Source organism: Oreochromis aureus, linkage group 8 (assembly GCF_013358895.1).
Source record: "Oreochromis aureus strain Israel breed Guangdong linkage group 8, ZZ_aureus, whole genome shotgun sequence".
Classification (NCBI taxonomy): domain Eukaryota; kingdom Metazoa; phylum Chordata; class Actinopteri; order Cichliformes; family Cichlidae; genus Oreochromis; species Oreochromis aureus.
In genome coordinates this window covers 9,545,353-9,573,337 of record NC_052949.1, presented here as the reverse complement: position 1 = coordinate 9,573,337, position 27,985 = coordinate 9,545,353, and the positions used below count along the sequence as shown (strand labels likewise).

Below are 27,985 nucleotides of genomic sequence, written 5' to 3'. Positions count from 1 at the left end.
GGTTGAACATCAAACAATGTATTGTTGCATCTGTCTTTCCATATTGTTGATATGTTTTTTCATTAAGAGGCATATTTAATTAAAAATAAACACATTACATTGAGTTAATAAAGCAAAAAACATTTGAACAATTTTGTTATTTTAATTTTAAATGCAACTATTAGCTATTGTACCAAAGTCATTTATGTTCTTTATGTGGCTGCAGTTAATATTTCATGTCTTCTTAAACATGTTAAGACATGACTAACAAACCTTGTGGGGCTTCTGACTGAAAAACTCCTAATACTGTAAAATTCCAGGTATACTTTATAAGAGCAGGGCCCAAAAGCAGGACTCGGAAAACAGGACTTAAAACTGAAAAACAGCTTTATTGTTGAAAGCTCATAAAAATAAGAAAATATGAGCCAAGTGCAAATTATCTAAATGAGAAGTATCATACAGCAAACCCACAAAGTGGAACACACAGGTTAAAGGTGAACACAATAAAGAAGAAAGGACAATGCATACAGACCAGGTAATTAGGGAGATGAGAAACACCAGGGAACACAGCTGAATAGAATTTGAGTAACTAGACAAGAAGAAGCAAAACCGAACATAACACACATAAAACTAGAGACTAACAAAACAAAACAGGAGGTGACTAACACTGAGACTAAAATAGATTAACTTGACAGAATTGGGACACAGACAAGACAATGACAGACACGACAGATGTGGGGGCAAAAATGAGGACACAGAAAGGTTAAAAAAAACACAGAGACAAGACACACAAGTAAGCAGTCACAGGGCAAGAGGCGTAGCAGACCTTGGATAGCTCACCAGTTTATTGCAGAGAGAGACACGAAACCATTGACACTCACATTCACACCTATGGCCAATATACCATCACCAATTAACCTAACCCCACTAAGTGCATGTCTTAATGGACAATCAATGGAAGCTAAATTACCCGGAGAGAACCCACACAGACACAGAGAGAACATGCAAACTCCACAAAGAAAGCCTCCAGTTATGTGGTGGATGTGAACAAAGGACCTTCTTGCTGTGCTTGCTGACATGGCTCTTGAATATCATCAGTGGTGTAGGTTTTATCCTTGCGGGTGGACTCAGTGTTACTTTGGCTTTTCAGTCCCTGATTCTGGCTCCGTTCTTTGATACAGCTTTATTATTTTTCTGTTGTGAAGGTCTTTCCATGTATTCTTCTCCAAAATGTAGTCATGGTTGGAATAGAAAATTACTTTAGTTTTAATGTATTTCTGAACATAGTAGTTGGAGTATTTCATGTACTCATCAGTCATGAATCCATATGCATCCACCTGAGGATACAGAAAGAGAAAAAAAATCCTTACTTCCAAGATATAGTTTGCAGAATACCTTAATACAGTTCCCATCAAGAAAAACAACAGCAAAAATAGCAATAATAATAGGTCATAATAATAATAAATAAAATAATAAATAAAATAATTATTAATTAAAAGTGCCTGACAGCACAATTCCAGGAGACTGATGGTTGCTTCTTCTCTATAAAAAGGGCATAGCAGCACATTTTAATTTACAAATTGCTTGTGAATGACCCAGAGAGACTTCAGAAACACTGTTCAGGTGTTTGTGTTGTGTTGTGTGTTGTAACAGTTTTTCAAAAAAAGGCTACTAGGAGGGCTGCTTTTGGAAGGAGTTGGTTTGGAGACAGGTGAGGAGTGTTGAGCTCCAAGAGCTGGTTCTGATCAGCCTTCCCTCGCTAGCGAGTAAAAGACCGGTTGAAGATGTTCTGTCTTGTTTTTGTCCTTCACGAGAATAAGTTTCTAAACTAGCAGGGCCTCTGGAAGCACAGACTCAACAAAAAAAAAAAAAAAAAAAACAGAGCACATTATTTTTTAAACACCTCATACCAACAAGCAGGACATCAGCTTTGAGGACTGATGTGTTAAGCTTGATTTTTCAGCCACAGTGCCTGGGCACAATCATTTAGTTGAGCACAAAAAAATGCTATAAAAAAATTCCTGCACTTTTTAAGTTTATAACCGGTATTTTCTGTGCAACAAATGTACAAGAGAATGGCTGAAAAATCAATGGCCCAGTCAACGTAAAGAAATGCTTGCAAACTTTAATGAACTGAAGCAACACTGCAAAGATGAGCGGGACAAAATTCCTGAACAACAATGTGAGAAACTTTGGTTATTGCTGCTAAAGACGATTCTACACGATGATTCGGTACCTGTTACGGTCGCTGACCTCTGGTGGCTCTCCCTCGGGGAGAGAGAGTTTTTTTTTCCTTTTCTTGTGTTGCAGGTGTGCCTCATGAGCCACAGCTGAGGGGTGTTTCAGCTCGTCAGCCACGGCATATAGTCTGCCATCCTAAACTGCCACCCCCCTGCCATTTTCCCCCATTTTGCCAGAGCTGTGAGCCATAGTGTTTTGGGCAGCAGGCCTTTGTGCGTGCGTGCGTGCGTGCGTGTGTATGAGAGAACTTAAAACTCTGTGAACTTTGTTTTTCTTTCTTTTATTGTGAGAATAGGTGTGCCCTGTGTTAATTAGTTCATCGTTGTGGAAGCAGGTAGGGGTTCTCTGCCATTTTTGTTTTAACTGTTTTCTCCTGTTTTGGTTAGACAGGGAGCTCAGTCATTAGTGGTGTGCAATACTGCATATTTTGGTATCGATCCGATACCAAGTAAATTCGGGCCAGTATCGCCGATACCAATACCGATACGATACTTTTCAATAAATAAGGTGGATGCCTCATTGAATTGCTAAATCGCAATTAATTTTCATGACCTTAAGTGTGTTTTGTGATGTTTCCTTTGGTATTATTAATTAGTTAAAATCCAGGACATAATTAGGAGAAATAATTTATTTATAATTAAATAAAAAATGTTTTATTATTGTGGCGGCTCTGGTCTGCGATGCCGCTGCAGGCGAGGTGGACTCACCTTCACTGCATCTACAATGATGATTCGCCGGCTTAAAACCTGTGCGCTGCTTGTGCTGTTGTTGGTTTTGGTGTTGATGTGTACAGCTGGCAGCAGGAGGGCTGCAGCCGTTGAATGTAGGCTACTGTTACAGCAACCGTGTGGACAGCGCGCGGCTCGGGGTGAGCCGGAGGCTGGCGCGCCAAGCTGGACACGGAGGTCGAGGTGCGTGGTGGTCCTGCCACGCCTGAAGGCGGCATGCTGTCCAGGGTGCCGGCCGTCTGCCCAGCTGCCTGTGAGCCCCAGCTCACTTCCACGCCCGCTGCGCTGCCGCTGCTTGCTATATGAGTGGCCATCAGGCTAGTTCCGGGGCTTCCGCTGGAGGCGCGGCCAACCGCGCCGATGGTCCGGGCCGATTCCCTCGCCTGCTCGCGGGATGAGGTGAAGCGGGCGAGGGGGGTATGTGGCAAGGTGTGTTCTGCGATGCCGCTGCAGGTTTGGTGGTGGTGGTGATGTGTACGGCTGCCAGCGGGAGAGCTGAAGCCGTTGAATGTACTGTTACAGCAACCGTGTAATTATTGTAAGAATAAATGATGCTGCGGAGCATGAAAATGCCATCGGGTCTGCCGTGGTGGCGATCTTTTTTCTTTTTTTAATCTTAAGTGCACGCAAACCAGTAAACAAATTAAAACAAATACTGTTGATAAACTATAATAAAAAAAAATCACAATTAAAATCCTCAACAACAGAAACACAAAATATATATAATTAATATATAAACAACTTAACAACCCCCAAAGTGTCTAAGTCACGTGACGTGTCAGTGCAACACCGAAACATAAAAGTGGGGGAGAGGGAGCAAAGTGCTCTCCGCTGACACAGGAGCGGTGAGTCCAGCGACCTGGTTGTTTCATTTTTGCCGAAAGCACAGCATAGCAAACAAGCAGAACTCAAAGTAAAGAATCGATCTCATCAGGCTAGTATTGATCCGATACCGATGCCGACTTGGGATCGATACTATCGATATTTGGATCGATCCGCCCACCACTATCAGTCATTGTATTTTGTTTTGGTTAGAGAATTCTTGGTTTGATTTTTAGCTAAAGGGGGTGTTTTGCTTGTTGTTTTGGCCTTGGAGACCCCGACGAGGAGAGCTTCCCTGTGTTTTTTTTTTTTTTTTTTACTGTAGTAGTTTTGGGGCAATAAATCGTGTTTAATGACTTTAATTTTCCAGTAGTTCATGTTTTCTTTTTCTCTTTGTGTTACCCCCCCACCCCGGTCAACACTTGGTTTTTAAGTGGGGGCGTAACAGTACCGTCACGGGTGATAAATGATTACTTGGTCTAATATGTCATGTGGTGGTGTTGTCCATCTGGGTTTATATTTACGTAATTTCAAGACTGCTTTTTTTTTCAAGATTCGTTTGGTTTGTGGTTTGACTGTGACATATAGATAGATCTACTTTGCAGAAAACGTGTTAAATAGCTTTTTTTCATTAAACTGCTTTGAGGCTTTCAGTCTCTGTATTGTGTATATAGGTGTGGAAACCAATACCTCTCACACTGAAATGTAAAGGTAATATTAACTTACTGTGTCACAAGTATGCAAAGCCAGGAAGAGAGCGAATGCTCCATTGGTTGGCCTGACTATTGCCCAGAATCTTTTATTCAGATTAGGTGACTTTAGGAACCTGTGGATTAAAAAAAGCGCTTAAATGGAACATTAACAGAAAACAAAACAAAACAGATTAAAAAGAATATATATATATATATATATATATATATATATATATATATATATATATATATATATATATAAAACCTGAACATTGACTATTTAGCTAGAACAGCTTCATAAAAGGCTGTAAATTATCCAAATATCTAGGGGGCCACAAAAATATTGGGGTGGTACAAAAAACAGAACTTCCAGTTTTAGTATGCGGTCGTCAAATATAGGTTACTTGAAAATCGTGGCAAAAATCAGAGAGACGTGTCACAGTCTGGGGTGGCAGACTGTGTGGATTTTGATTTGTGCGGACCCAAATGTTGACAACGAGAAGCGAGACTGAACTTAACAGAAGGCGTGCCTTTATTGTGGCTTGTGACAAACAAATCAAACGAGGAAAGTAACAAGACGAAAGCTAACATGAAACCATATACATGATATCAATACATGAGACCTCGAAAAGTAGGAAAAATACTGGAAGGGTTAAGAGACGATTTGACATTGAAAGAAGGAAAAATATGGAACAATTAAGAAAGATGAGAAATGGAGGGGAGAGAGAGACAAGATGGGCTGGGGAAAACGTATACGAAAGCACATGACAGAGAAGAGATGATATAAAACACAAGTAGGGAAACGTAAACAGAAAAGGGAGACGAGACACATCGACAAGAAAAAATGGAAACAGAAATAAAACTAAACATGTAAGCAAAACCAGGGCTAAACTAAATACTAAATAATAGAAACCTAAAGCATTACAACACAAAGAACAACCATAAACTCAAAATGCTGGGTCAAAAGACCCAGAAACATTTAAAAAAAAAAACATAAAAAAAATTATGCCTAGTTAATTTCCTGCTCAACAGAGCCGAGCAGAAGCTCAGAAGATTCACTCTCCCAGAATGGAGTTAACTTTAAGAGCAAACTTGTTCAGGAAAGACAAACAATTATTAGATGACGGAAGAGTGTGAACTGTTGCCTGTTTCTATGTTGGCCCTGGGATGCACCAGTAACCTGTCCAGGTATGGAACCAGCTTTTCTGCAAACTTATTAAATTATTACCAACATAGGTCCATTTTAAACCACAAATAGTCGGTATAGTATGCTCATAGGAGTCTGACCTGTTCCTCACATATCGGAGGAAGTCCTGGTGGAGAACGTAGAATCGGCTCTCATTGTACTGCCCTGAATAGTAGGTCCCTGGCCTGGTGAGGTGAAAACACAAGAGAGAGGAGGGATAATTGATATTATTAATTTTAGTTTTTTTAATACAAGGCAATACAATTGTCCATTAAAGCCTAAAAGAAAAAGTAGATAGCAACTCAAGTTGTTTTAGCTGTTCCCAGAGTGCATTTGTAGAGTACATCTGCTAACAATGAGGCACCTGTGAACACCTCACTTGTGGGTGTAATCAGCAGTGACATGTAGGAGCCACAAGGAAGGCCCTGGATTTTTACCAGTTAGACAAAACACAGCTGGTAAATTGTCTCTAGTTCTTCTCCACTCACACCTCTTAGCTGAGAAGGCTGCTCTTAAAAGATTGTCTTATGACACTATAAACTAATTATAAAAATTGAGATCTGTCAGAGCAGGAGAAAAAATAACTATTACATAACTACTTAATTTGATGCAGTTGATAATCACCATTTCTTGTGGTGTGGGCCACTAAAGCCCTCGTGTCCTTTGAAAAGACCCTCGAGCCATCGGAAATCTCTCATTGCCTCAGGAATCAGCACATATTTTATTCCCTGCCAAGAGAAAAATTATGGCGTGAAATAATCTTTAGTTTGTGGACAGTATAAGCAATATCACAGTGTAGTCTTGTAAGTTTTACTACCTCATCATGAGGGGCAGATTTGTATCCATACTTCCCAAAAAAATAAGGTGATGCAGTGATGGAGTGCTCTGTATGAACATACACTGATGTTCTATTTCCTACATCTTCCTCATAACCTTTGGTAACGGCACCGTTCATCCTGCCAAACAGACACAATTCTGGAAGTTGATCTTTGGTTCAGTTTACGTTGGTTTAATTGAATGGCAATGGTGAGCATAAAGTAGTGATTCCATTGTTAAGCTGGTTCAGGAACACCACACTGTGTCCGAGGGATGGACCGTCAATCGTCCAAAGATATTTCCTTATTTGGTTTTTTCATTATGTGTTCTAAATCTCCATTAATTCATCTTCTCTTCTTTTCTCTTGAGTACAAAGTTAAATTTATAATTTTAACACATGAAATTCAAATTTGCAAGTCGGAACAACCTGGTTTGTGTTGAGGACTATGTTATTATTTGCAAATGTTAAGCATATACCTCTTCCTTGTACGAATCATCTTTATCAGTCATGCATCCAATGACTTGTATGATCTGCAAACTTAACAGTCATGCTCATGTTATGGAAAAATTGTGTACAGAGCATACAAAAGTGGATGTTGACTCTACGATGGAGGATGTTTGCTTGCCCAGCCTGACAGCTTGAGAGCGGTCGGTGAGTAATGTATGTCAGTCAGTGCATGAAGTTTGTCCACCAATTTATTTGAAATGATGGCGTTACGTGGAGCTGAAGTTCATATGTATATATATATATATATATATATATATATATATATTGCAGAAATTAGTGAAAAGTGTTCATTTATTATTGCAACAGCCCTGGGGTATTAATTGTTCTTCAGAGCAGAAAATTAAAAAAAAAAAAACTGTTTTATTTATTGTTGTACTGTATTTCACCTGGTCCTTACTCAGAGTTTCTGATTTTCTCAGACATTTATCTGCTTTAGTGCTCGGCTGAGATCAAATATAAAAGAACCCACCCACCACTGTAATCATACTCTATATCTTGTTCTGACAAACTGAACATTTAGCAGTATTCACTGAAAATCTCTTTCATCTGATCAATTCCTAATAACGTTTAAATTTGCAATAATACATTAGACAGCTGGGGCTAATGCATCTGTCACAGTAGATGTCTCTCTGAAAGTGCTGTAACTAAGTTTAAGGATATAATTCCTCCACTGTTATCTTCCTCAATTCATTGTGCCACCACAGAGCAGAGCAGCCAGCTGAATTCTACTCTCACAGATGATTATCTTATTAATAGTGTTACATCTTTACTGCGTAAGACTCTGGATACTGAGGCTCCTCTGAAAAAAGCCTCAAATCAGAAGTACTCATAGGCTGGAGAGGAAATGGCATCTCACTAAATTAGAACATCTTCATTTAACCTGGAAAAATAGTTTGCTGCTTTTTGAAAAAAAAAAAAAAAGCCCTCCATCAAGCTAGAACCTTATTATTCATCACTGGTTGAAGAAAATATTATAGAATACACATATTATAGAAATACACACTTGATATATACTAGGTATATATTTCTGCAGCATTTTTGAATGTTGTGTGTCCCTAGAGATTACATCAAATCTAAGTGATTGCTGTGCTCTGCATCAAACTGCAATGACATAGAAACATTTGACCATTACAGTTACCTTCAGTTTAAAGAACATTAACAACAGGTTTGTTTTGTACCTGTTACGTACCGAAAAACGTAATCATGAGCATCGATCTCTGCACCCACTTTTGAGCCGTTCAGAATTCCTGCCGTACCCACCACAGCACAGTGAACACAGCCATCACCACCTGGTTTTGGGAGGAGCAGTGGCTCTTTTGGCTTTGGAATCAGCTTCACTGAAGCCATCACTTCTGCAAATGAAAAGAAACACATGAGTACAGACATATATTTAACACTATGCATAAGTGGTGGCGCTCTCTTCTGTAATAAGTGTAACGGTTTTATATTAGTCGCATATGTATTCCCCCGTACTTCGACACAATAACTCAGATAGGGTAAAAATAATGAAAAATATAATATTCGCATTGCCTTGTAATCTAATATATATAGCATTACCCAGGATATAAATACTTTTGGCCATCTTTTTTTTTAACATGTTCAATATGAGATTTCCATGTTAACTTGTCATCCACTATTACACCCAGAAAACGTAATTCTGTAACTCTTTCAATCAATACTCCATCTATAGATGATACTACCTCTTCCTCCTTTACACGATTTCCAAATATCATAAACTTTGTTTTTGCCAAATTCAGCGATAACTTATTTACATCAAACCATTTTTTTAGTTTTTTCATGTCAATAACCATAATTTTAGCCAATTCTTTCAAGTTTTCTCTGGAACAATAAAAATTAGTGTCGCCTGCAAACAAAACAAAAGTTAACATTTTTGACACATTACAAATGTAGTTTAGATATAAATTAAAACGTTTTGTTCCTAAAACAGAACCTTGAGGGACCCCACATTCTATTTTCATTCTTTCAGATGAGTTACCTAAATACTGCACATATTGAAAGCTATTATCTAAGTAACTTCTTAACCAGTTCAATACAATTCCTCTCACACCAGAAGTACTTAACTTGGAAATCAAGATGGAGTGTTGCAGAGTGTCAAAAGCTTTTTTTAAATTCAATGAATACCCCTATAGTATATTTATTATTATGTGTTGCTGATGAAATGTCTTCAATAGTATTCATTAATGCTATGGCTGTTGATCTGTTTTATCAAAATCCATACTGACTTTCACTTAAAAATTGATGTTTTTCAATGAAACTATCAAATCTTTGCGCAAAGAGTTTTTCAAGCACTTTAGAAAACTGTGACAGCAATGACACTGATCTATAATTTCTGTCTCCTGATTTATAAAGTGGTATAACTTTTGCCACTTTCATTCAGTCAGGAAATACACCCGTATAAAACGAAAGACTAAAAATATAACAGAGAGGTTTGATTACAGAATCCAAAGTCTTTTTTTACTATGACCATGTCTAACCCATCACAATCAGTGGATGTCTTATTTTTAGACTTTGCTACAATAACTATAATTTCTTTTTCAATGCTATCCCCTAAAAATAACTTTACCACTATTCTATCTCCTTTCCATTCTGAATCATCCTGTTTTCTAATTAAGTTTGTCTGGTTAGGTCTGATATTTACAAAAAAAGAATTAAATTCATTTACCACTTCATTCATATCACTAAATTTAAGGATACTTATTTATTACCCAATACTTAAAAAATATTCCAAGTAACCTTAATATTTTACTGAATTTTATTTTATTTTTTCTGTTTTTCATTTATTTTTGCATGTGTGTTGTTGCCACCTGTGTTTAATTGAGTAATTTCTGTAACTGTGAGACACTTGCTGCTGCCTATCTTGGCCAGGTCTCCCTTGAAAAAGAGGTTTTTAATCTCAATGGGATCTTCCTGGTTAAATAAAGGTTAAATTAAAAAAATAAAAAAATATATTATTTTTATTTTCTTAAAATAATTTATTATAATATTCTTTCTTAACCTTTCTCATAATTGATACTAACTTATTTTTATAAACTTTATATTTCATTTCAGCAGAATTTGTTCTAAGTTTTATATAATCTTTGTACAGTTTATTTTTCTTTTTACATGCATTTTCTAGCCCCTTTGTTATCCATGGTTTACCAATAATTTTCTTTTTCTTTTGCTTATATAATACCAGTGGACAGTGTTTTTCATACAAAACCAAATAAGTATTTAAGAACGCCTCCTATGCAGCATTGACCTCATTTACACAGACCTCATTCAATCTTCTCTTAAAAGATCATGCCTGAACTTATTTATTGCATCATCATTTCTAATCCTTATATATCTGTCCCACACACTTCCTCCTTTTGTTGTTTTATAATCTAAAGTGAAAAAAACAGGTAAATGATCACTTATGTCATTTATGACAAGACCACTTGTAATGTTGTTCTCCAAGCTGTTAATGAAAATATGATCAATTAAAGTAGCTGAAGTTTCGGTTATTATACTAGGATTTCAGTAATCCTCTTCCAAATAATATCTCAAAAAAATCTGATGATGCCTTATAATTGGACACTTTAAAAGAAATCAATATTATAATCCTTGCAAATACAAAATGTTTTATTTCCCTTTACCTTACTCAATAAATCTTCTACTACATCTGCAAATGTTTCTATCAGTGTCCCAGGCCTCCTATACATACAAATAACAATTATATTACTCCTTCTTTCCATTTATATTTCTGCTGTCACACACTCCATTAAACCACCAATAGTCACAGACATATATTCAATTTGTTTACATTTCAAATCACTATCAACAAAAAGTGCCACACCTCCTGCCTTCTTATTAGATCTGTTTATATGATATAATTCACACCCATCAATGTTGAAAGTCACAACCCCTTTTCTCGTCTATTCATGTTTCCGATAGTGCTATTACTTTAAACTTGCCTTTCAGGGTATTCAACAAATCATTGATCAAAACAAAACTTTTATAGAGGCTTCTACAATTGATATGAATTAATGAAAATGTGTTGCCTATTTCAACATTATCCCTAAATTGCTCCTCAGTAATAACCACGTCCTCCAGTCACACATGCTGTTCTAAGTCGTCCACTTTCCTTTCTAGAGCTGGATTGTCTTATCTTTTTCCTTAATCAAGCTTTTTAATTCTTTGATTTGGTCCATCAAAGTCGTTAACATTCCTTGTTACTACCTTCTCGACGTCCGTCCACTACGAGTTGAGCGACAGTTTAATCTCCTCCATATCTTCTTCAATTTTCCTCATCTTTGCCATTTTCTCCTTTTTGTTTGTCTTTTGTTCAAAGCAAAATCCATTTCATATCTTTATAACAAGGTATGCAGATTATTTACATATAAAACGGATTAAAATTAATTAATTAATTAATTTAAAAAATAATTATAAACAGTCACTGCTCCCCGAACCTCGAGTACATGTCAGTAAGATGCCGGCCTTTTTTTCTACCAGAACAGAGCTAACAGTAGTGATCATCACGGCTGTGTACATTCCACCCGATGCCAACGGAAACACGGCGCTCTCCATCCTGCTGAACACCATTAACGAACAGCAGCGGGCCCATCCGGACGGTGTTCACATAATTGGAGGTGACTTTAATAAGGCCAACATAAAGACTGTACTCCCAAAGTTCTATCAGCATGTCAAATGTCCCATCAGAGGAGAAAACACTCTAGACCATGTTTACTCCAACATCAAGCATGCATATAGCGTCATACCCCTCCCCCACCTCGGTCAGTCCAACCACCTCTCCCTCCTGCTCTCCCGAGCCTACACCCCCCTCAGATGCAGTGCCAGGCCCACCACAAAGACGGTTACAACCTGGCCTGAAAATGCTCTCTCCAAACTACAGAACTGCTTCACACAGACAGACTGGGACATATTTGAACACCCAGGACCTAGAAACTTTCACAGGATCAGTACTGGACTACATCAAGTTCTGTACTGCAAATGTGACTGTGGACAAAAGCATTCGGGTTTTCCCAAACCAAAAACCCTGGATGACCAGCGAGGTCCGCTCACTCCTCAAAGCCCGCGATGCTGCCTTCAGGTCAGGTGGCAGAGCTCTGTACAGGGCTGCTCGAGCTGACCACCTGCAGACGTTGCAAATAGGCCAAAGGCTTTTCTCCACTGTCCTGGAAGGTGTCCATGAACTTGGCATATAACTCTTCCCCATCTTGCACAGTGCCATAGGCTGAGTCAAGTTGTTTCATATAGACTTCTGGTGGTGTGTCAAGGCTGAGATGTTTTACTATATTACAGGCAGGAGGCAGTAGACTGTCGCGAATCAGTCTGGTGCGCTGCAGATCAGATATAGATGGATCTTTCAGGGCTAATTCAACACCTGACCGCCATGTATCATAATCTGTCTCTTGAATTGGCCTGGGCACTTTACCAGAAAACGCTCTCAGTCGATGGAATGCATGCAGCAAGCTGTCCCCGCCCCGAACAACGTGTTCCACAACATAACGTTGCACTTCAGGAGGGTTGAGATCAGCCGCTGGAATGGAGGCAGCATGCCTCTCTCCGCCTTGTGCTTCAGCACCACTGGTAGCAGAAGGGGACTTAGATGGAAGAGAGGCTGGTAGTGAAGGAGGAAAGACTGAATCGGGAGGTTTTGAATCTTCTGGTTCTGGTTTCGCAACCACTGGAGTCTCTGGGTTGAGCTCTGCAAGGGACCGGCGTATCTGGGTCATCCCCTCACTGAGGACTTCTGCATAATCCCTCCCAGATAATTTGGCTATTCTTTTTAAGTCTGCCAAGTAAGTATTTGTCTTGGAACCACTAACTTTTGATGCATAAATTTCAGATAGGCTTTCAATATGGAGTTTGTCACCTGAATCTGAAATAGATGTGTGCGGTAACAACTGAGACAAACGCGTTAAAGATAAACCTGAAGCGTACTCAGCGACAAGCATGTTATTAAATTCAGATTCTGGTGAATCTATAGTAACCTTGCGGCCTATGTCACCATACTGTTCAAGGAAATGTATAACTTCATCAACCGAGTGCTCAGTTACTCCGTCAATTAAAACCGCGTTTGGGATCTTAATGGCAAGCGTCTCAAAAACTTCCATTATGGGGAAAATGAATTGGTGAGTTTGAATATATATTAATTACTAACCAAATCAGCTCCTGGCTGGCTCGCCAAGAAATGTAACACTGATGAAGCGCTAATGAATTAATACAGGCTAGGTACTGAGTGAAATATTAGGTTAATCAGAAGATTTAGGAATGCTACTGGAGCTGATGGGCAGTAATTAATAAATACACACAACACAAAATGCTTTTGCAGGTACTATGTATTAAACCAAAACCCAAAGAAAAATAACAAAAACAGAAAAGGAAAACTTAAATAATCACTCCTGCTGCAGCTATTCAATTAATCAAAACCCAGTGGGGGTGCACAAAGACAACTAAGCAAATTCTTCTGGCTTATGGCTTATACCAAGCAATATAGATTCTCAAAAAACAGTTCCCCATAAATAACACATGTTAACATCAAAACCACTGATCCACACTGAAGTCCATGAGTTTTATCTGAATGTCCATGAGAAATGTCCAAGCGCTATTGTCCATAAACGGGGGGAATGGTGTGTATGATTGTGGAAATCAGTGTATTTGGAAAATGGGGACAGAGCGTCGTCTTTGATAGCTTCCTACCCAACCAGTGGAAGCTCCAATGCAGAATGAGTCCTGCTCCTAGCCGTTCATTGGCTCGCCATCCTTTTCATACCCAAAAAGGTTCACCTGGCCTGCATTAAATAAACAAGGCCAATAAGAAATCACAAGAATACAAAAAAAGTGTCAGCCAGTTAAGCTAAATACATTAAGTTATTCTTGTTCTTGTGTACACAATTTATAAATAAACAAACAGTATATTTAACCAGCAAGGATTTAAGTAAAACATTTCAACTGCTATATACATATTACATAGCTTCACAACATTTGTTATTCAACAACTATCGGTCAAATCAAGAATCAAAATCAAATTGTTTGGACCGGCAGCAGCCAATTAGCGTCAGCTGGTAGCAATACAAACAGTCAATTAAAAGTTCAAACTCACCAATTCCGTTCTGTTCAGTGCACAACAACACTATGGCTCTGGCTCACAGTAATCAGCGTCTAAGTTGCATAAGGTAGTTGCGGTTAAAAAAAATGCATTAAAACGGGAAAAGCAAATGTTTGCCAATACAAACCTGCAACAGCTCTGTCACCTGGCTTGCCTCCACGCATCTGACGGGAGGAAGCCGGGACAGGCTTACTATGACCTACATGCCATCCGATTGGCTGAGCAAAGTCATGTGGTTGGAGTCATGTATTGGTGATGTGTTCAATGGCAGGAAATAAGTGCAGGAAATTGCTAAATGCTAGTAAAACAGATTTTACTCTGGGTTACAAGGGGGATTACACAAAAGGAACATTGAGTCCCACCTGTCCAGCAACAACACACGGGAGATGTGGCAGGGAATGCAAGACATCATCAACCACAGAGGCAGCACTGTGAAAACAGAAAACCTGAGTGTGCAGCTGTCAGAGGAAATAAACAGCTTCTTCGCCCGCTTTGAAACACCACAACAGCAGCACTCATCTGCCTCAGCCCTGCTCCCATCCTCATCCTCACCCTCACCTGGTTCCTGCACCGCTCCACTCACTGTAACGGAGCACGATGTCAGACGTGTGCTCCTAGCAGTGGACCCCAGGAAGGCGGCCGGTCCAGACGGAGTACCTGGCAAGGTACTAAGAGCATGTGCACACCAGCTCACCCTCATCTTCACCAGACTCTTCAACCTCTCACTGGATCAGGCAGCCATCCCATCCTGTCTAAAATCAGCCACAACCATCCCAGGGCCGAAGAAGTCTCCCATCACCAGCCTGAATGATTACCGCCCTGTGGCCCTCACGCTGGTAATCATGAAATGCTTTGAGAGACTAGGCCTTCAGCACATCAAGGATTACCTTCCCCCAGAATTCGACCCCCACCAGTTTGCATACCGCGCAAACAGATCCACAGAAGACGCCATCGCCACAGCCCTCCACGCTGTGCTGAGTCACCTAGAGCAGCGGCAGAGCTACATCCGAAAGCTCTTCGTGGACTACAGCTCAGCCTTTAATACAATCATCCCAGACATCCTCATCACCAAACTGGTCACTCTTGGCCTCCCTCCTCTCACATGTGCCTGGATAAAGGACTTTCTCACAAACCAGCCCCAGACTGTAAAACTCGGCCCTCATCTCTCCTCCACTCGCACACTAAGCACCGGCTCCCCACAGGGCTGTGTGCTGAGCCCCCTTCTGTATTCTCTCTACACCCACGCCTGCAGTTCGACCCACAACAACAATCTCATCATCATCAAGTTTGCTGATGATACCACGGTAGTCAGACTCATGTCAAAGGGAGAAGAGGCAGACTACAGAGAGGAAGTCCTGAAGCTGGCAGCCTGGTGTTCAGAAAACAACCTGACACTGAACACTAAGAAAACCAAAGAGCTCATTGTTGACTTCAGGAGACACAGCACTGACTTCGCCCCCCTTTACATCAATGGGAAGTGTGTGGAGAGGGTCCACACCTTCTGGTTCCTTGGTGTCCTCATCTCTGCTGACATCTCCTGGACAGACAACATCTCAGCGGTCGTCAAGAAGGCCCAACAGCGGCTGCACTTCCTGAGAGTCCTCAGGAAGTACAAGCTGAACTCCAACCTACTACTGACCTTCTACCGCTCGTCCATTAAGAGCCTGCTAACCTACTGCATCACGGTATGGTACGGCAGCTGCACTACTGTGTAATTGTCTTAAAATTTTGATTTAAAAGGTTGAAATTAGTGATAGAGTCGGGGTAAGTCTTAAGGCTGGTCTGAGACTTCCCAAATCACACACACACAAACATACAAATTTGAATCTATTCAGTTTCAATTTTCACATAACAACACAATTTTTGACTTATTGATGGCAAAAATTTCTTTTCATTTACAAAAAAACTTGATTGTTTCTATCATGTGCACAAGTCTAAATGCACTGAGTTACTACTGCGACTGAATGACTATTTTGCATTAAAGAGCAGTTGAAGAGGTCTACCTAATTAAGTGACTAGTGAGTGTATCTTAATTTAGTGTTGTATGAATAATTTCATGTCTCTTAATACAAGTTCAAACTTTACTTTCTTTAACTCATCATTTAATTAATCCTTGGTGAGCTTTGACCTGATTCACCAGGAACTTTTTACTACGGAAAACTGTAGATGACACAAAAACACTGCTTAAAGGTGCTTATAATATATATATATATATATATATATATATATATATATATATATATATATATATATATATATATTTAACACCAACAGCATCTGTCTTTTGTTGTTTTGTATCTTTGGCTTTTTGTTATAATATCAGGAGTCAGAAACTGGAAGAAGAAATGAAATAACGAAAAAAATCTATTACTTTGTTGCTGATCAGCCTCACACTCAATACTGATATTTAATCTGGATTCAGTTTCACAAACACCTACCATCATATTTGTAGTCCATAAACCCAAAAGGATTGTTAAAATGTGAAAGGCGATTCCACTCGCTCATGTTAATGTTGTCCTTGTGCAGAAACAAACGTATGTTGGGAAGAAAAGCCTTCTTGAAGTTCTCATCCTGAGAGTTTCGCAGTGATTGGGCACATGTCTGATAATCACAGAAATATTAAATCATGAAATCGGTTAAAATGATTTTGTGAAAGCTTTATACACCGAGGAAACAACAAACTCAACAGTTACAGAAATTTGAAGAATAATTTAATTAAAGGAATGAAACCATTAAGAAAGCCAATGAAAGTGAAAATACAGGACAGTTACAGCAGAGGCAACAGACTGACCACATATGGAAAAGAAATAGTAAAAACTTAAATGATTTACTCATGAAAGTGGCCACTTTCTCATTACTTTCATATATTGTTTTAGTAAGTATCCAAAACATACAAGTTTCATTATATAATTTTTCAAGGGATCTTATATCTGTTTTCACTCTTGTATGCTTTTCATACAAGTTTCACACAAGACAGATATAAACTTTGTAGGATTTATATATATCTTTTCCATATGGGACTGCATGGCTGAGCACACTTCAGTGTTACCAGCCCACACCCATCAAGTTAATTGGTACATTTGTACTGTTTCTGTCATATTGTGTCTTAGCATGCTTACTGTTGGTCTAGGTGGGGCATCCTGGTTATAGACATCATCAAAATCCCACTGAGGAAGCTTTGTGAAATTTCCTCTGTAGAGGAGAGGCATTGGAGTCTCAGCCACAGCTGTGGTAGACACAGAAGGTGGCACAGCTGTTTTTTCTTCCTGTCCCCAGAGGTTAATATCAAAGAAAACGTTTTCCCATCTGAGTTCATGCTTTCCAGAGAAAACTGTCCAACTGACACAACGGTAATGGGACAAAAGGGAGCAAAAAGAAAAGTTCAGAATTAGCAAATCGATACATAGATTTTTTTTTAAATGTCTGCTGTTATCAATCCAAAAATATTATTATATTTTATATTATTATCAAAAAAATTACCTTTTTAATAAAGATTCCTGGGATAGAATGAAAACCACCAAACTAACTGTTATTACAAGGAGCAATAAAAATATCCTGGAGATTTGGGATGCCATTGCTGTCGAGTGAAGGCTTGCTGTTCAATTAAACACATGTATGTTTGCACTTCCTTCTAAATTTGACACGTTCTCACTGATGTGAATGGGCTGGGCTACACCACAGTTTGCAGACAGATAAGCAAACAAATGTATTCAGACACACAAAGCCACACACACAGGTATTAACAGCAATGTGTTTTATTACACAACCAACTTCAGAAACAAACATAACTCAGGGTTTATATCACTTATATCTGAAATATATTTTAAAAGTAAAATAAACAGAATTCCTTTAATTTTTTTTAAGATTCATTCATATATTAACCTGCTCAGTGTGAGAATTGATCCAGTCTAGTTTGGTTTTCCCTTCATGTGGATGACAGGTGGTCAGAACAACAAAAACAAAGCAGTAAAACACAATAAATCAGAAAATTGGGAGAGCACTGTCCAGCCACGTTGAATACTGCAAAAAAGTTCCTTTGGTGTAATGGAGAAGTTTTTTAGTAGTTTTTAAGAATAAACGGTCATAGTGAGCATCTATGACACAACAGGGGTCTCAGATGGAGTAGAGTTGGAGCTGCTCCTCTATGTCTCCCTCTGACACCTCCCCAAAAGTCTCCTTGTTTTCTTTAAGTAGCTGGAAGATTGCAGCCAGTTGCTCATGTTGCACCCTGGGGAAAAAAGAACAAAAGAAATACTGAGAGGTGAAAAACATAAACAATCCTGGACATGTTGGATTACTTTCAAAGACTTTATTTACACTGTTTAGTTCAATAATATACTCAAATAACCAAAACACACAACACTCAAAACAGGAATGGTTTTTACAGGTGGAGGCCACTGACGATTGACTCTTTGAAAGCTGGACAGGGCTGTAGAAAGTTATTAACCCATCAGCAGGACCTGTATCTGCTCCGTTGTGGATGCAGGAACAGTATAAGCACTCTCAGAGCCCAAAATGCCACCGTTAGGTATTGGGATGAACTTCTTGGACACATTGTAGGATCCTACACATATACAGTAGGTCTGGGGTTCCAGCTGGTCCACAACAATGTTAGGCCTCATGTGGCAATAGTATTCAAGATTCAATAAGTTTATTGCCATGTGTACTGCAAAACACAAATGGTCATGCAGAGCAATAAAACTCATACATTCATACATTGCAGGTTCCCTTCACACATCTAAAAGAAAGTCATAAATAAGTAAAACAGTGCTTTGTAGCACTTGTAGCTTATGGGATGAGTGTAATAAGAATTTAAAGTACAAGTAGTTGGAACACAATCACAGTGACAATATATACAGAGTATGCAATATTAAGGTGTATATGTAAAGATATGTACAAAAACTGCAAATTTACAGGTTAATATAAATGTAAAAAATGGCAAATTTAGATTTATGGATAATTAAAGTTTGACAGTAAGTCAGTGATTCAGTAGCCTGATGGCCTGTGGATAGAAACTGTTGTTTAGTCTGGTTGTCCTTGCTTTCACACTCCTGTAGCATCTGCCAGATGGCAGGAGTGTGAACAGTGTGTGCTCTGGTTGGGTGCGGTCCTTGACGTTGTGTGCCCTTTTCCTGAAATGAGTGTTGTAAATGTCCTGTAGTGGTGGGTGAGGTACTCCACAGATGAGTTGTGCTGTTTTAATGACACGCTGGAGAGCCTTTCTGTCCTGAGTGGTGCTGTTCCCGTACCACACTATGATGGAGTTTGTCAGGATACTCTCCACTGTGCACCTGTAAAAGTTGCTGAGAAGTTTGGAGTTTAATTCTAATTTTCTCAGCTTCCTTAATAAGAAGAGTTGTTGCTGAGGTGATCTGCCGTGTGTTATGGGTCCAGGTGATATCCTCACTGATGTGGGTGAGTAAGAATTTGAAGGTCTTCACCCTCTCCAGCGGAGTCTTGTTGATGTGTAGTGCAGCGTGCTGGTCTCTCCTCAGCCTCGGGTCAAAAATCATCTCCTAAGTCTTCTCAGCATTTAAGGAGAGATCATTTTCCAGGCACCAGGACACCAGCTAGGCCACCTCTTCCCTGTAAGCAGTCTCCTCTTCACCAGTGATCAGCCCGACGATGGTTGTGTCATCAGCAAACTTAATGATGGAGGTGTTGCTCTTGGAGAGGATGCAGTCATAGGTGAAGAGGGTGTACAGGAGTGGACTGCCTGGACGGCCGGCTGCTTTTCAGGGGTTAGTCCTCCTCAGAACCTTGTATAACTCAGTCGATGTCACAGTGAGTGAAGAGATCTGTGCTGCCTCCGCTGGTAAAATCCCTCTGTGATATAGTTGATGTTGAGGGTGTCAAAGCGAGCGTAGAACTCAGAGCGCGTTGCAAACACATCTGCCACAAGGGGCGCCATGTAGTATGGAGGGAATTCATGGAAACGAAGCAATTAGCCCCTGGTTTTCAGGAATTTTCATTACATCATAGCACATGGCACTAGGTACTAAAAGAGTACTTGCTCGGCCGGGGTTGCAAGCGATCTGAGCAAGTAGTAAAATGTGAAGTCATCAGATTGCATGCTGCCGATTGACTGGTCAGTGGTGTCACTTGATGAGTCATGAGAGCGAAAATCAGAATTGGCATTTTTGAAACCCGGGAATAAGGCACCATATTTTTCAGACTATAAGGCGCACTTAAAATCCTTTTTATTTTCTCAAAAATTGACAGTGCGCCTTATAATCCGGTGCACCTTATGTATGAATTCTGGTTGCGTTTACTCACTGAACCAATTTTATGTGGTACACGGCGCTCAAAATGGATCGGAGCATTGCGGCTACCATAGTTAGGAGCCACATGGAGTAATACATACTGTTCAGCATAATATTATCGTATTTTGTGTGTATAAGGACCCCAAAATGGCACCTTTGAAGAGACATGCTTACGAAGCGGATTTCAAACTGAAGGCTATCAGTCACACAGTAGAACATGGGAATAGAGCAGCTGCAAGAGAATTCAACATTAATGAATCAATGGTACGTGAGTGGTAGAAGTAAGAAAAATGAGATGAGTAATATTTGACTTATCTGACTCTTTTGTTTCACTTAATGCACCTTATAATCCGGTGTGCCTTATGGTCCCCCCCCCAAAAAAGGGTAAATACTAAAAAAACAACGCTGTGTTCCCAGAGTCTGACAAAAAGCTACAGACCAAGCAGCAGATATATCATTGCCTCAACATCCACCTTTGTCATAGTGACCGCCATGCACATTATGTGGTACTCAATTGTAATGGAAAACCAATTGATCCGAGTCGAGTCGTGGCAAGTTGTGGTGAGCTGATCCCCAAAAATAGGAGCTACTGATATTGATACCACTGACTGCCCCTCTGCTTTGCTGACCTAAATCCAATGGAGAATGCTTGACTTCAAAGTATAAGTTACATCTACAATCAACATGTTTTAAAAAGTGCTTTTTCTTTCATTTCAGGTGTTGCATTTTTTTGAGTGTAAGTAGTCGGCAAGTGTTTGCAGACAAGTCGGCATCTTTCACACAAACTATGAGTGCCCAAAGCAATCTGCTTGCTGAACCATAAACATTTTCTATGAGCAATTTCATAAACCAAGAGCAAGCTACCTCCAGTCACCACTTCACAATCGGTCAGGGCACTTTTCCTGTAGCGACCATTTGTTGCCAGACAGTTGTTGATCGGTCTGTGGGATTGGGTCCTTAAATATTTACCAGATGGAAGGACTAAAAAGTCATTAAAAAAACCAAATTATCAATAGTGTGCAGGGTTGTTTAATCTTATTTATGATTCTGCAGAAAGTTTGTAGCAATTCTAATATAGTGAAGAGTGCAAGAGCTTTTTAGGGTGTTCTCAACTGCAGTTTTAGTCAGTTTAATTTTTTGATTAGTTTTAGCAATCTGACTAGAGTGAAGAATAAAACAACTGCACCAAGACCCTCTGGAAATAGGGGTCTCTGTTCAGCTCCAAACAACCTTCAGAGCAGTTTGTTTATGGTGAAAACATGATCCAACCTCAATCCAATCCAGTTACCATATAATTTGCAAATCTGAGATTTTTTGCCTTCGCCTAGTCATCCCATATGCTTTGCATTCTGGGATACAGCAGTGGTACCATGTGCAGAATGCACAAATAGTCAGTGCAGGCTAGCAGTAGTTGTCAAATGAATGTAAATTCTCCATTTTCACTAGGCCAGAACATGGCCCCTTCCTGTTTTCTTTTCTTGTTGCTCCCACCCTAGACATATGTACGCAGAATGAACATCCTCACATGGTTTGCAGTCATGAATTTTGGCTCTGCAGAAATTTGCTTAGAGTGAAAAGAAACCACAACAAAAACCTACAAGGCTACAAACTCATCAACTGATTTGGACCAGCATATGTGAGCTATAGGCATCAACATTTTTACTGCACATCTTATACTGCTACTACAACTAAGAGAAAGGAGGGAACAGCAGGAATAATTGTGAACTTCTAAGAGGCAAAAGTTATAAAAACAAAGACATTGAATGTCATATCTTTTAGAAAATTGTTTCAATAAAAACTACATTACCAGCATCAATGTGACTTTGTATCAGTTCAGACTGTCTAATATTTAATGACTTATAATAGATTCCTGAATAGTTTATGAGATGACTGGGGTTGCTTGTCTGCACAGGTCCTTGTGTTACATTACACTGACTCCACCGTGTGGCAGAGTAGAGGAAATTCCTGAAAGGATCAAACACTGGAGATACAATCAACACCTGTTGTGACACCTGAGGATCACACATCTAATGTGGAATACAGGGGCGGCAGGAGAAGTAAGAGTGTGATCAGGTAAGCAACGCTCCACAGTTACATCAGTCGCTTAATGGCCACTGAAGCTTAAAGAGCTGATTAGTCAGAAAACACTGCTGAGGTCAAGTTTGAAGTAGTTTTCATGCAATGGCCAGAAAGTGACTCTTCTGGGACAAGCAGGTGACAATGAGTCATACTTTACCCAGTTTGCTCCTTTTTCAGGATTACAGACAGTTAAAGTTTGTGGTGAAGTGTATCCTGCAATGATAAGAGCAGGGCATGCAGAAAAAAAAAAACTATTATTTTTCACCCAGCAGTGCTAAAAAAAAAACAACAAAAAAAAACTTGTTTTTTTTTAAGTTGCGTGCCATTCATCCATCAGCTAATGCCTGGCAAAGACTCAATCTCGCCTTACTCAGTCTAGCCTAAAGCTGTGCAGTGATACAGGAGCTAAAGATGGAAGGCTCAGAGTGTCAGTCTAAAGACGCACAACCACACGTGAGGCTGCGTAGATAAGGTTAGAGGGAGGAGGGCGCTGAAAAAGCAAAATAGATGAAAAACACATTTAGTTAAGATTGTCTTTAGAGTTACAAAATGTTAAACTAAGGAGTGATGACATCCAATTCTGAGATTTTAATTTGCAATGTTATGAATAGATGTTTTTTATAAGTTTATTGATGCTTTAAGGATAAAGTGCAAGCCACTAAATGTGAACTATGCACCTTTTTAATCCCTTAAACGCTCTAACAGCCTGAATTATGTTTAAAAGACATAGATTCCACATACGGGCAAAACACAAAAAAATGGATTTGGCTTTGGATTGTGATTCCTGACAACACCTTCAAGCATGCTGGGGTGGTCAGCTTCAAACCAGTGCTAGCTATGCCATGTTAAAGACTGCAGTTAAATCAATTTAGTCTAAGTTCTGCAGGGAACCTTCAATAAAAATGATTTCTGGTCACCAGGTTGTGTACAGGTAAGTGTCATGATGGACAGTTTTGGAGAATAATAATGCTTGTTGCTGATTAATAAATTGCCTTTTTCTATAGGCTGTGCCTTGAAACTGGTTTTCATATTTGTAGTTTTCACTGACCTCTGCTCCTCCTCCAGCTCCTCTTTGGTCATCATCTTTTCCAAGTGGTGGGATCGTGCCTTTCCTGGGACGTACTTCAAGGAATTATTTGCATTTGATTCCACCTTTTCTGCTGAAACAGACCAAATTTTGATAAAAACAAACAAACAAACAAACAAACAAAGACCAAAAACAAAAAACAAAAAAAGGAAATCTAAAACATTTTATCTTCCCAAGTGAGTAAACGTGCATACCATTCATCCCCGCTCTCTCTGATGCTCCTTCAGTTTGGGGGTAAGAAAAAGCACACTTTAGGAGCTCCGTATCAGAAAGCCCAATGAGCGACCTTCGGCCTGTCCCTGATGAAGCATCGGATGATGACGCTACCTCTAAGATTGTATTCCGAGATCCAGGCCTGGACCCATCAGCCGGGGTTTCCAGTTCTTCGGATTGAGGGTGGGAGTGTGCTTCCTCCTGTTAGATAATTATGGGGTAAATGAGGAGCATTATACCATTACTTTTCAATGTTTTCCTCACAGACAGTGATGTCACTGATGAATTTACACACTCAGTAAGCATATCCTGGATTTCGCGCCACAACAACAGTCGCCTCAAGGCACTTTATACTATAAGGTAAAGACATAAGGAAAACATTTGTTCAACCTGAAGACTTTCTACCCTGTCGTTCTTGTAGAACTCAAAATATCTTGCTGCTCTTCTAAAAATCCTAAAAACAGCCCAGGAAAGTCATAACCTGAGCGGTGGGAGGGGCTGTATCATGGATCGCTTTCTATTAGGCGTTTCAAAATAAGAGCAAAGCATGCACAACAGATAATTAAAGGACTTTAGGGTGATAGACTTTTTTTTGTTGTTTTTTGCTGTTAACATTCCCAGCACCTATTATTTTATGCACACCTGTTACCTACACACCTATTATTTTTGTTATTAAGTTAAAAAACAACTACCACTAGGTACAGTTTATACTTCTCATTTTCTTGACTGATCAAATCATATCTCATTTATAAATTATTGCCAAAAACTATCAGGAATGATACACCTATGACAAGAATTAGAAAAACTTTCAGTATTCACATTTGAGATTCAACTTTGGCTCAAAGTAAGCATTTTATCAAAATTTATACTGAATACAATCCAATCAGCTGACATACGCAGCTGTCTACAAAGAAGGTGAAACATCTTTGTGAGGAAAAGCTACAACCTTAAAATTCTGATTTCATGTTAGTGTATCAGTACTGATATTGTATTCATATGTAACGTTGTAAACACTAATACATCGGACTTGGTGCATTTTTTACACAATCTTTAAGTTTAAGGTCATTTTAAATCGACAATCATAGAAATAAGGATCTAAAGGTTTTTCTGAGCGTCTATACTTGGATTTGAGTCTCTCAATGGGAGGGATAGTTGTGAAACAGATTATGGGAGATCTACGCAGACCTCTGTTTACACTAAATGACAGGCGGATTACAGACAGGCTACTTACAGAAAGCACAGATTTCACTACATCCCAGTGATCGTGTGAGCTCCCGCTGATTTCACACCAGTCGTCCGCCTCCTCCTTCTTCTTCTTCTTCTTATCGGGTACATGGCCATTCTGCTTCGGCCCGGATTGATCTAATCCTCCGGCCACACCATCTCTGTGTCCGAAATAACTCCGCGCATTTGCAAAGTCTGCTGCAGGCGAAGAGCCGTTAAAAAGCGACGTTGCGACCACAATGGCGAGAAGCGTAGAAATAATAGCAAATAATACAAAGGTTATATCCATTGTAGGCGTGCTTTGGCCCCGTGTCGTGACTCTTAAATGCTGCTGCTCCGCTTTCCGTTCACCTTAGCCCACTGTATGCGCTCATTCGGCCATCCCGCTGCTTGCAGTAATCCCCACCAAACATCAACGTTAACGAGCAGCGTTTACGGGATATGGTACAATCTCCTCTCCGAGCTGGACGTCACATCCTCTGGTTCCGCCCCTCGCCCCATGTGAGCCGAATATCCCTGCGGTTATATCCCCAGGCTGTCGTGCTTGTCAGGTGGGCATGCACGGCCCTCTGCAACGTGCTGGGTCTCGGCTCGCCGCCCGTCTGTGCCGTTAATCGCATCAGCGGCGGTCCTAGCGCACAAAGCGAGAGACTAAAATGGTTTGTGACAGAGCCCGTGTCCCTAAGGTGCAGGCTGATGAAGTCAAGCCGGGTTTACCGACAGTTTATACATTAGGTGTTCTCACCTGAGTGTGCACCTTCCAAGTAGTCTGCATCACGGATTAAAGTGGAAGGTGAACCAAGAGCGAACTACATGAGATGGATGGATAGACTGTAGAGGTGGCCAGAGTATCCTGTACTTAAGTAGAAGTACAAGTACTAGTGTTAAAAAAATACTCCGGTAAACGCTGAAGTACTGATTTAGCTTCTTTTCTCAAGTAAAAGTTAGAAAAAAAGAAAAGGTCTGAAATGTACTCAAAGTACATTTTTTACCAGGTGTTTTTATGCAAAGCTAACTGAACTGTGCCATATTAATGTAATAATACAATAATATTAGTAAATGGGAGTACAAACTTTATTTTAGTCTAAATTTTAATTCTAATAAATGTTCTGAATTTGAAAATATATACATCTCTTTTTCCTGTTGCCTGGCTGATTTCCATTCTCTGCACTGACAGTGTATTGTTTATAGAGGTGAGAAGTAATGAAGTATTTGTACTTCGTTACTGTACTCAAGTAGCAGGTATCTGTACTTTACTTGAATAGTTTTGAGCTTGATATGACCAGAATCAACTTTTCTTCCATGATTTCGTTTATTGTGTGACTGAACTTAGCATAACTGTAAGCTTCATTTCCACTGGTCACTCAAATCTACGTTACACTGCACAGCGGCTAAAGTTCAACTAAACTTTCACTATTTAGAAAACACATTTACTCTTTCTCTTTCCTCATGTCCCTTTTTCTTTTTCTATTGCTCTGTCAGGGGTCGGCTTGGGAAAGCAAATGTGTTTGGGACAACGAAGCATTCAGACCATGATTCTACATGCTAAAACTACTGGACAGGACAGTTTTTTTTAAAGGGCAAAAAAACCCAACAACAACAAAAAAAACCCAAAACAAACAAGTATACATCACCAACACTTTTTTATGTCAATAACCCTATGTTATCAGAACAGAGTCCTCTCTTCTTTGTTAATGTTTCTGGTGAAGTGTGTTTGAATCTGCACCATAGACCCCAAAAAGGGTCCAAACCCACCAATAAAATGAGATCATAAACTCATTAAGACAGTGTTTCTAAGGTTATAGACAAAGGGAGCCAAATACATTCTATATAAATAATTATATACAACCTCCTTTTGATACTGTTCAAGTTGCCCCCCCCCCCCGGCCATTACTGGGAATGCAAATTTAAGCCATTTGAGCACTTTTACTTTTCAGACCTGGAAGAAAAAACCATCTATCATCAATCCCTCCTATGACAAACAAGCTACAGTGTGCATCTGCAACTCTTAAGTTTGGCTTTTTTAAAATAAATGATATACAGACTAAGGATCAACTTACAAACATAGCTGTTGCTAATTTAAATGATGGTAAATAATAGTTTTATACTACCCTGAGCCCCAGTGTACAGTCTCCCGTTTGATAAACTTTTTTGCTAGAAATGACAAATTCTCCACCAAAACTGTAGTTGCAAATTAAAATCTTGACATTAAATTTACCAGTTTCTCCACTTTAACTTTTCATGCCCATCTTGGCTTACATGAAGCATTATAATCGGTACGGTTTTACAATTATAAGCGCCCCATTAACAACTACTGGGATCAATTATGGAGCCTACGTTTTACACACACAAATCCACCTCAGAGTGCATAATTAAACACATTAACATTGATATAAACAGATATTTAATGTTTTCTGTTTTGATATAAATTCAAAATTATGTACATCAAAGGAAGTTTAAATCATTTATTTGCTACAAGACCACCAACTCCTGCTTCTCTGGGAGTGCTTATAGTGGCTTAGTTATTTGTCAGCTGCTTATAGGCAAATCCACAGAACATGTTTTTGGGCCCAATTGTTTATCTGTAACATGCAGCCAGCTTTGAAGGTCATCGACTGCTGTATTTATCCTCTGAGGAAGTGTCAGTATGCAGCCCCAGCCTTCCCAACAATTCATTTTAGCATATTTCCACAGGTTCAGCAATGCTTTCAAGACAGTGAAAGCATTGCTATTGTAGATAGATATTAGCTAACAATTAAAAAGTACTACACAGTGATGATTGTCATACACAAAAAAAAAAAAAACAGATTGTTATGAAGTATCTTAAATCAAAACTGTTTGTTGATATAAATACTTTGAGTTGTCAGATTGATAGATCAGTGTCTTTGATTTGTGACAGATTATATGATGGATGCAACACTTCCATCTAGCTGAGGCTGGGGGTGTCGCACCTCCCGAGGAACTTTTGCATGTGAGGCAGATGTGTTAACCACTGACAATCTTTACTGATAATGACTGCTGTTCCCAATAAATGGC

At 39.4% G+C, this 27,985-nt stretch overlaps 2 protein-coding genes across 6 annotated transcripts; both read right to left on the bottom strand.

Annotated features, from left to right (window-relative positions):
• Nucleotides 1-326: 326 nt before the first annotated feature.
• LOC116335878 (alpha-N-acetylgalactosaminide alpha-2,6-sialyltransferase 1-like) lies at nt 327-27,985 on the bottom strand. Of its 5 annotated transcripts, none has more exons than XM_039616294.1 (13): nt 24,957-27,985; nt 23,707-23,926; nt 23,474-23,585; nt 22,583-22,638; nt 17,564-18,311; nt 17,203-17,422; nt 16,522-16,684; nt 8,162-8,324; nt 6,466-6,604; nt 6,273-6,376; nt 5,750-5,833; nt 4,497-4,596; nt 327-1,316 (listed from the first exon to the last, which is right to left on the bottom strand). In XM_039616294.1, exons 5-13 carry the CDS (start codon nt 17,656-17,658, stop codon nt 1,113-1,115), a joined length of 1,272 nt encoding a protein of 423 aa, XP_039472228.1. In that variant the 5' UTR covers nt 17,659-18,311; nt 22,583-22,638; nt 23,474-23,585; nt 23,707-23,926; nt 24,957-27,985; the 3' UTR covers nt 327-1,112. The 5 variants fall into 5 exon arrangements, with proteins under 5 accessions (XP_039472228.1, XP_039472227.1, XP_039472226.1 ...); XM_039616293.1 differs by having other exon boundaries at nt 23,474-23,582; XM_039616292.1 differs by lacking the exon at nt 22,583-22,638.
• On the bottom strand, nt 11,740-14,561 carry LOC120441415. The gene is made up of 3 exons (XM_039616297.1): nt 14,211-14,561; nt 14,078-14,136; nt 11,740-13,766 (listed from the first exon to the last, which is right to left on the bottom strand). Exon 3 carries the CDS (start codon nt 13,086-13,088, stop codon nt 12,063-12,065), a length of 1,026 nt encoding a protein of 341 aa, XP_039472231.1. The 5' UTR covers nt 13,089-13,766; nt 14,078-14,136; nt 14,211-14,561; the 3' UTR covers nt 11,740-12,062.

Excerpts from the sequence above, each read along its gene's own strand:
- LOC120441415 (XM_039616297.1), bottom strand. The coding sequence starts at position 13,088 with ATGGAAGTTTTTGAGACGCTTGCCATTAAGATCCCAAACGCGGTTTTA.
- LOC116335878 (XM_039616294.1), bottom strand. The coding sequence starts at position 17,658 with ATGGCATCCCAAATCTCCAGGATATTTTTATTGCTCCTTGTAATAACA. Across the intron at positions 17,423-17,563 it reads CAGGAATCTTTATTAAAAAG|TTGGACAGTTTTCTCTGGAA; the intron begins GTAATTTTTTTG and ends CCGTTGTGTCAG. Across the intron at positions 1,317-4,496 it reads CTTTGCATACTTGTGACACA|GTGGATGCATATGGATTCAT; the intron begins GTAAGTTAATAT and ends CTGTATCCTCAG.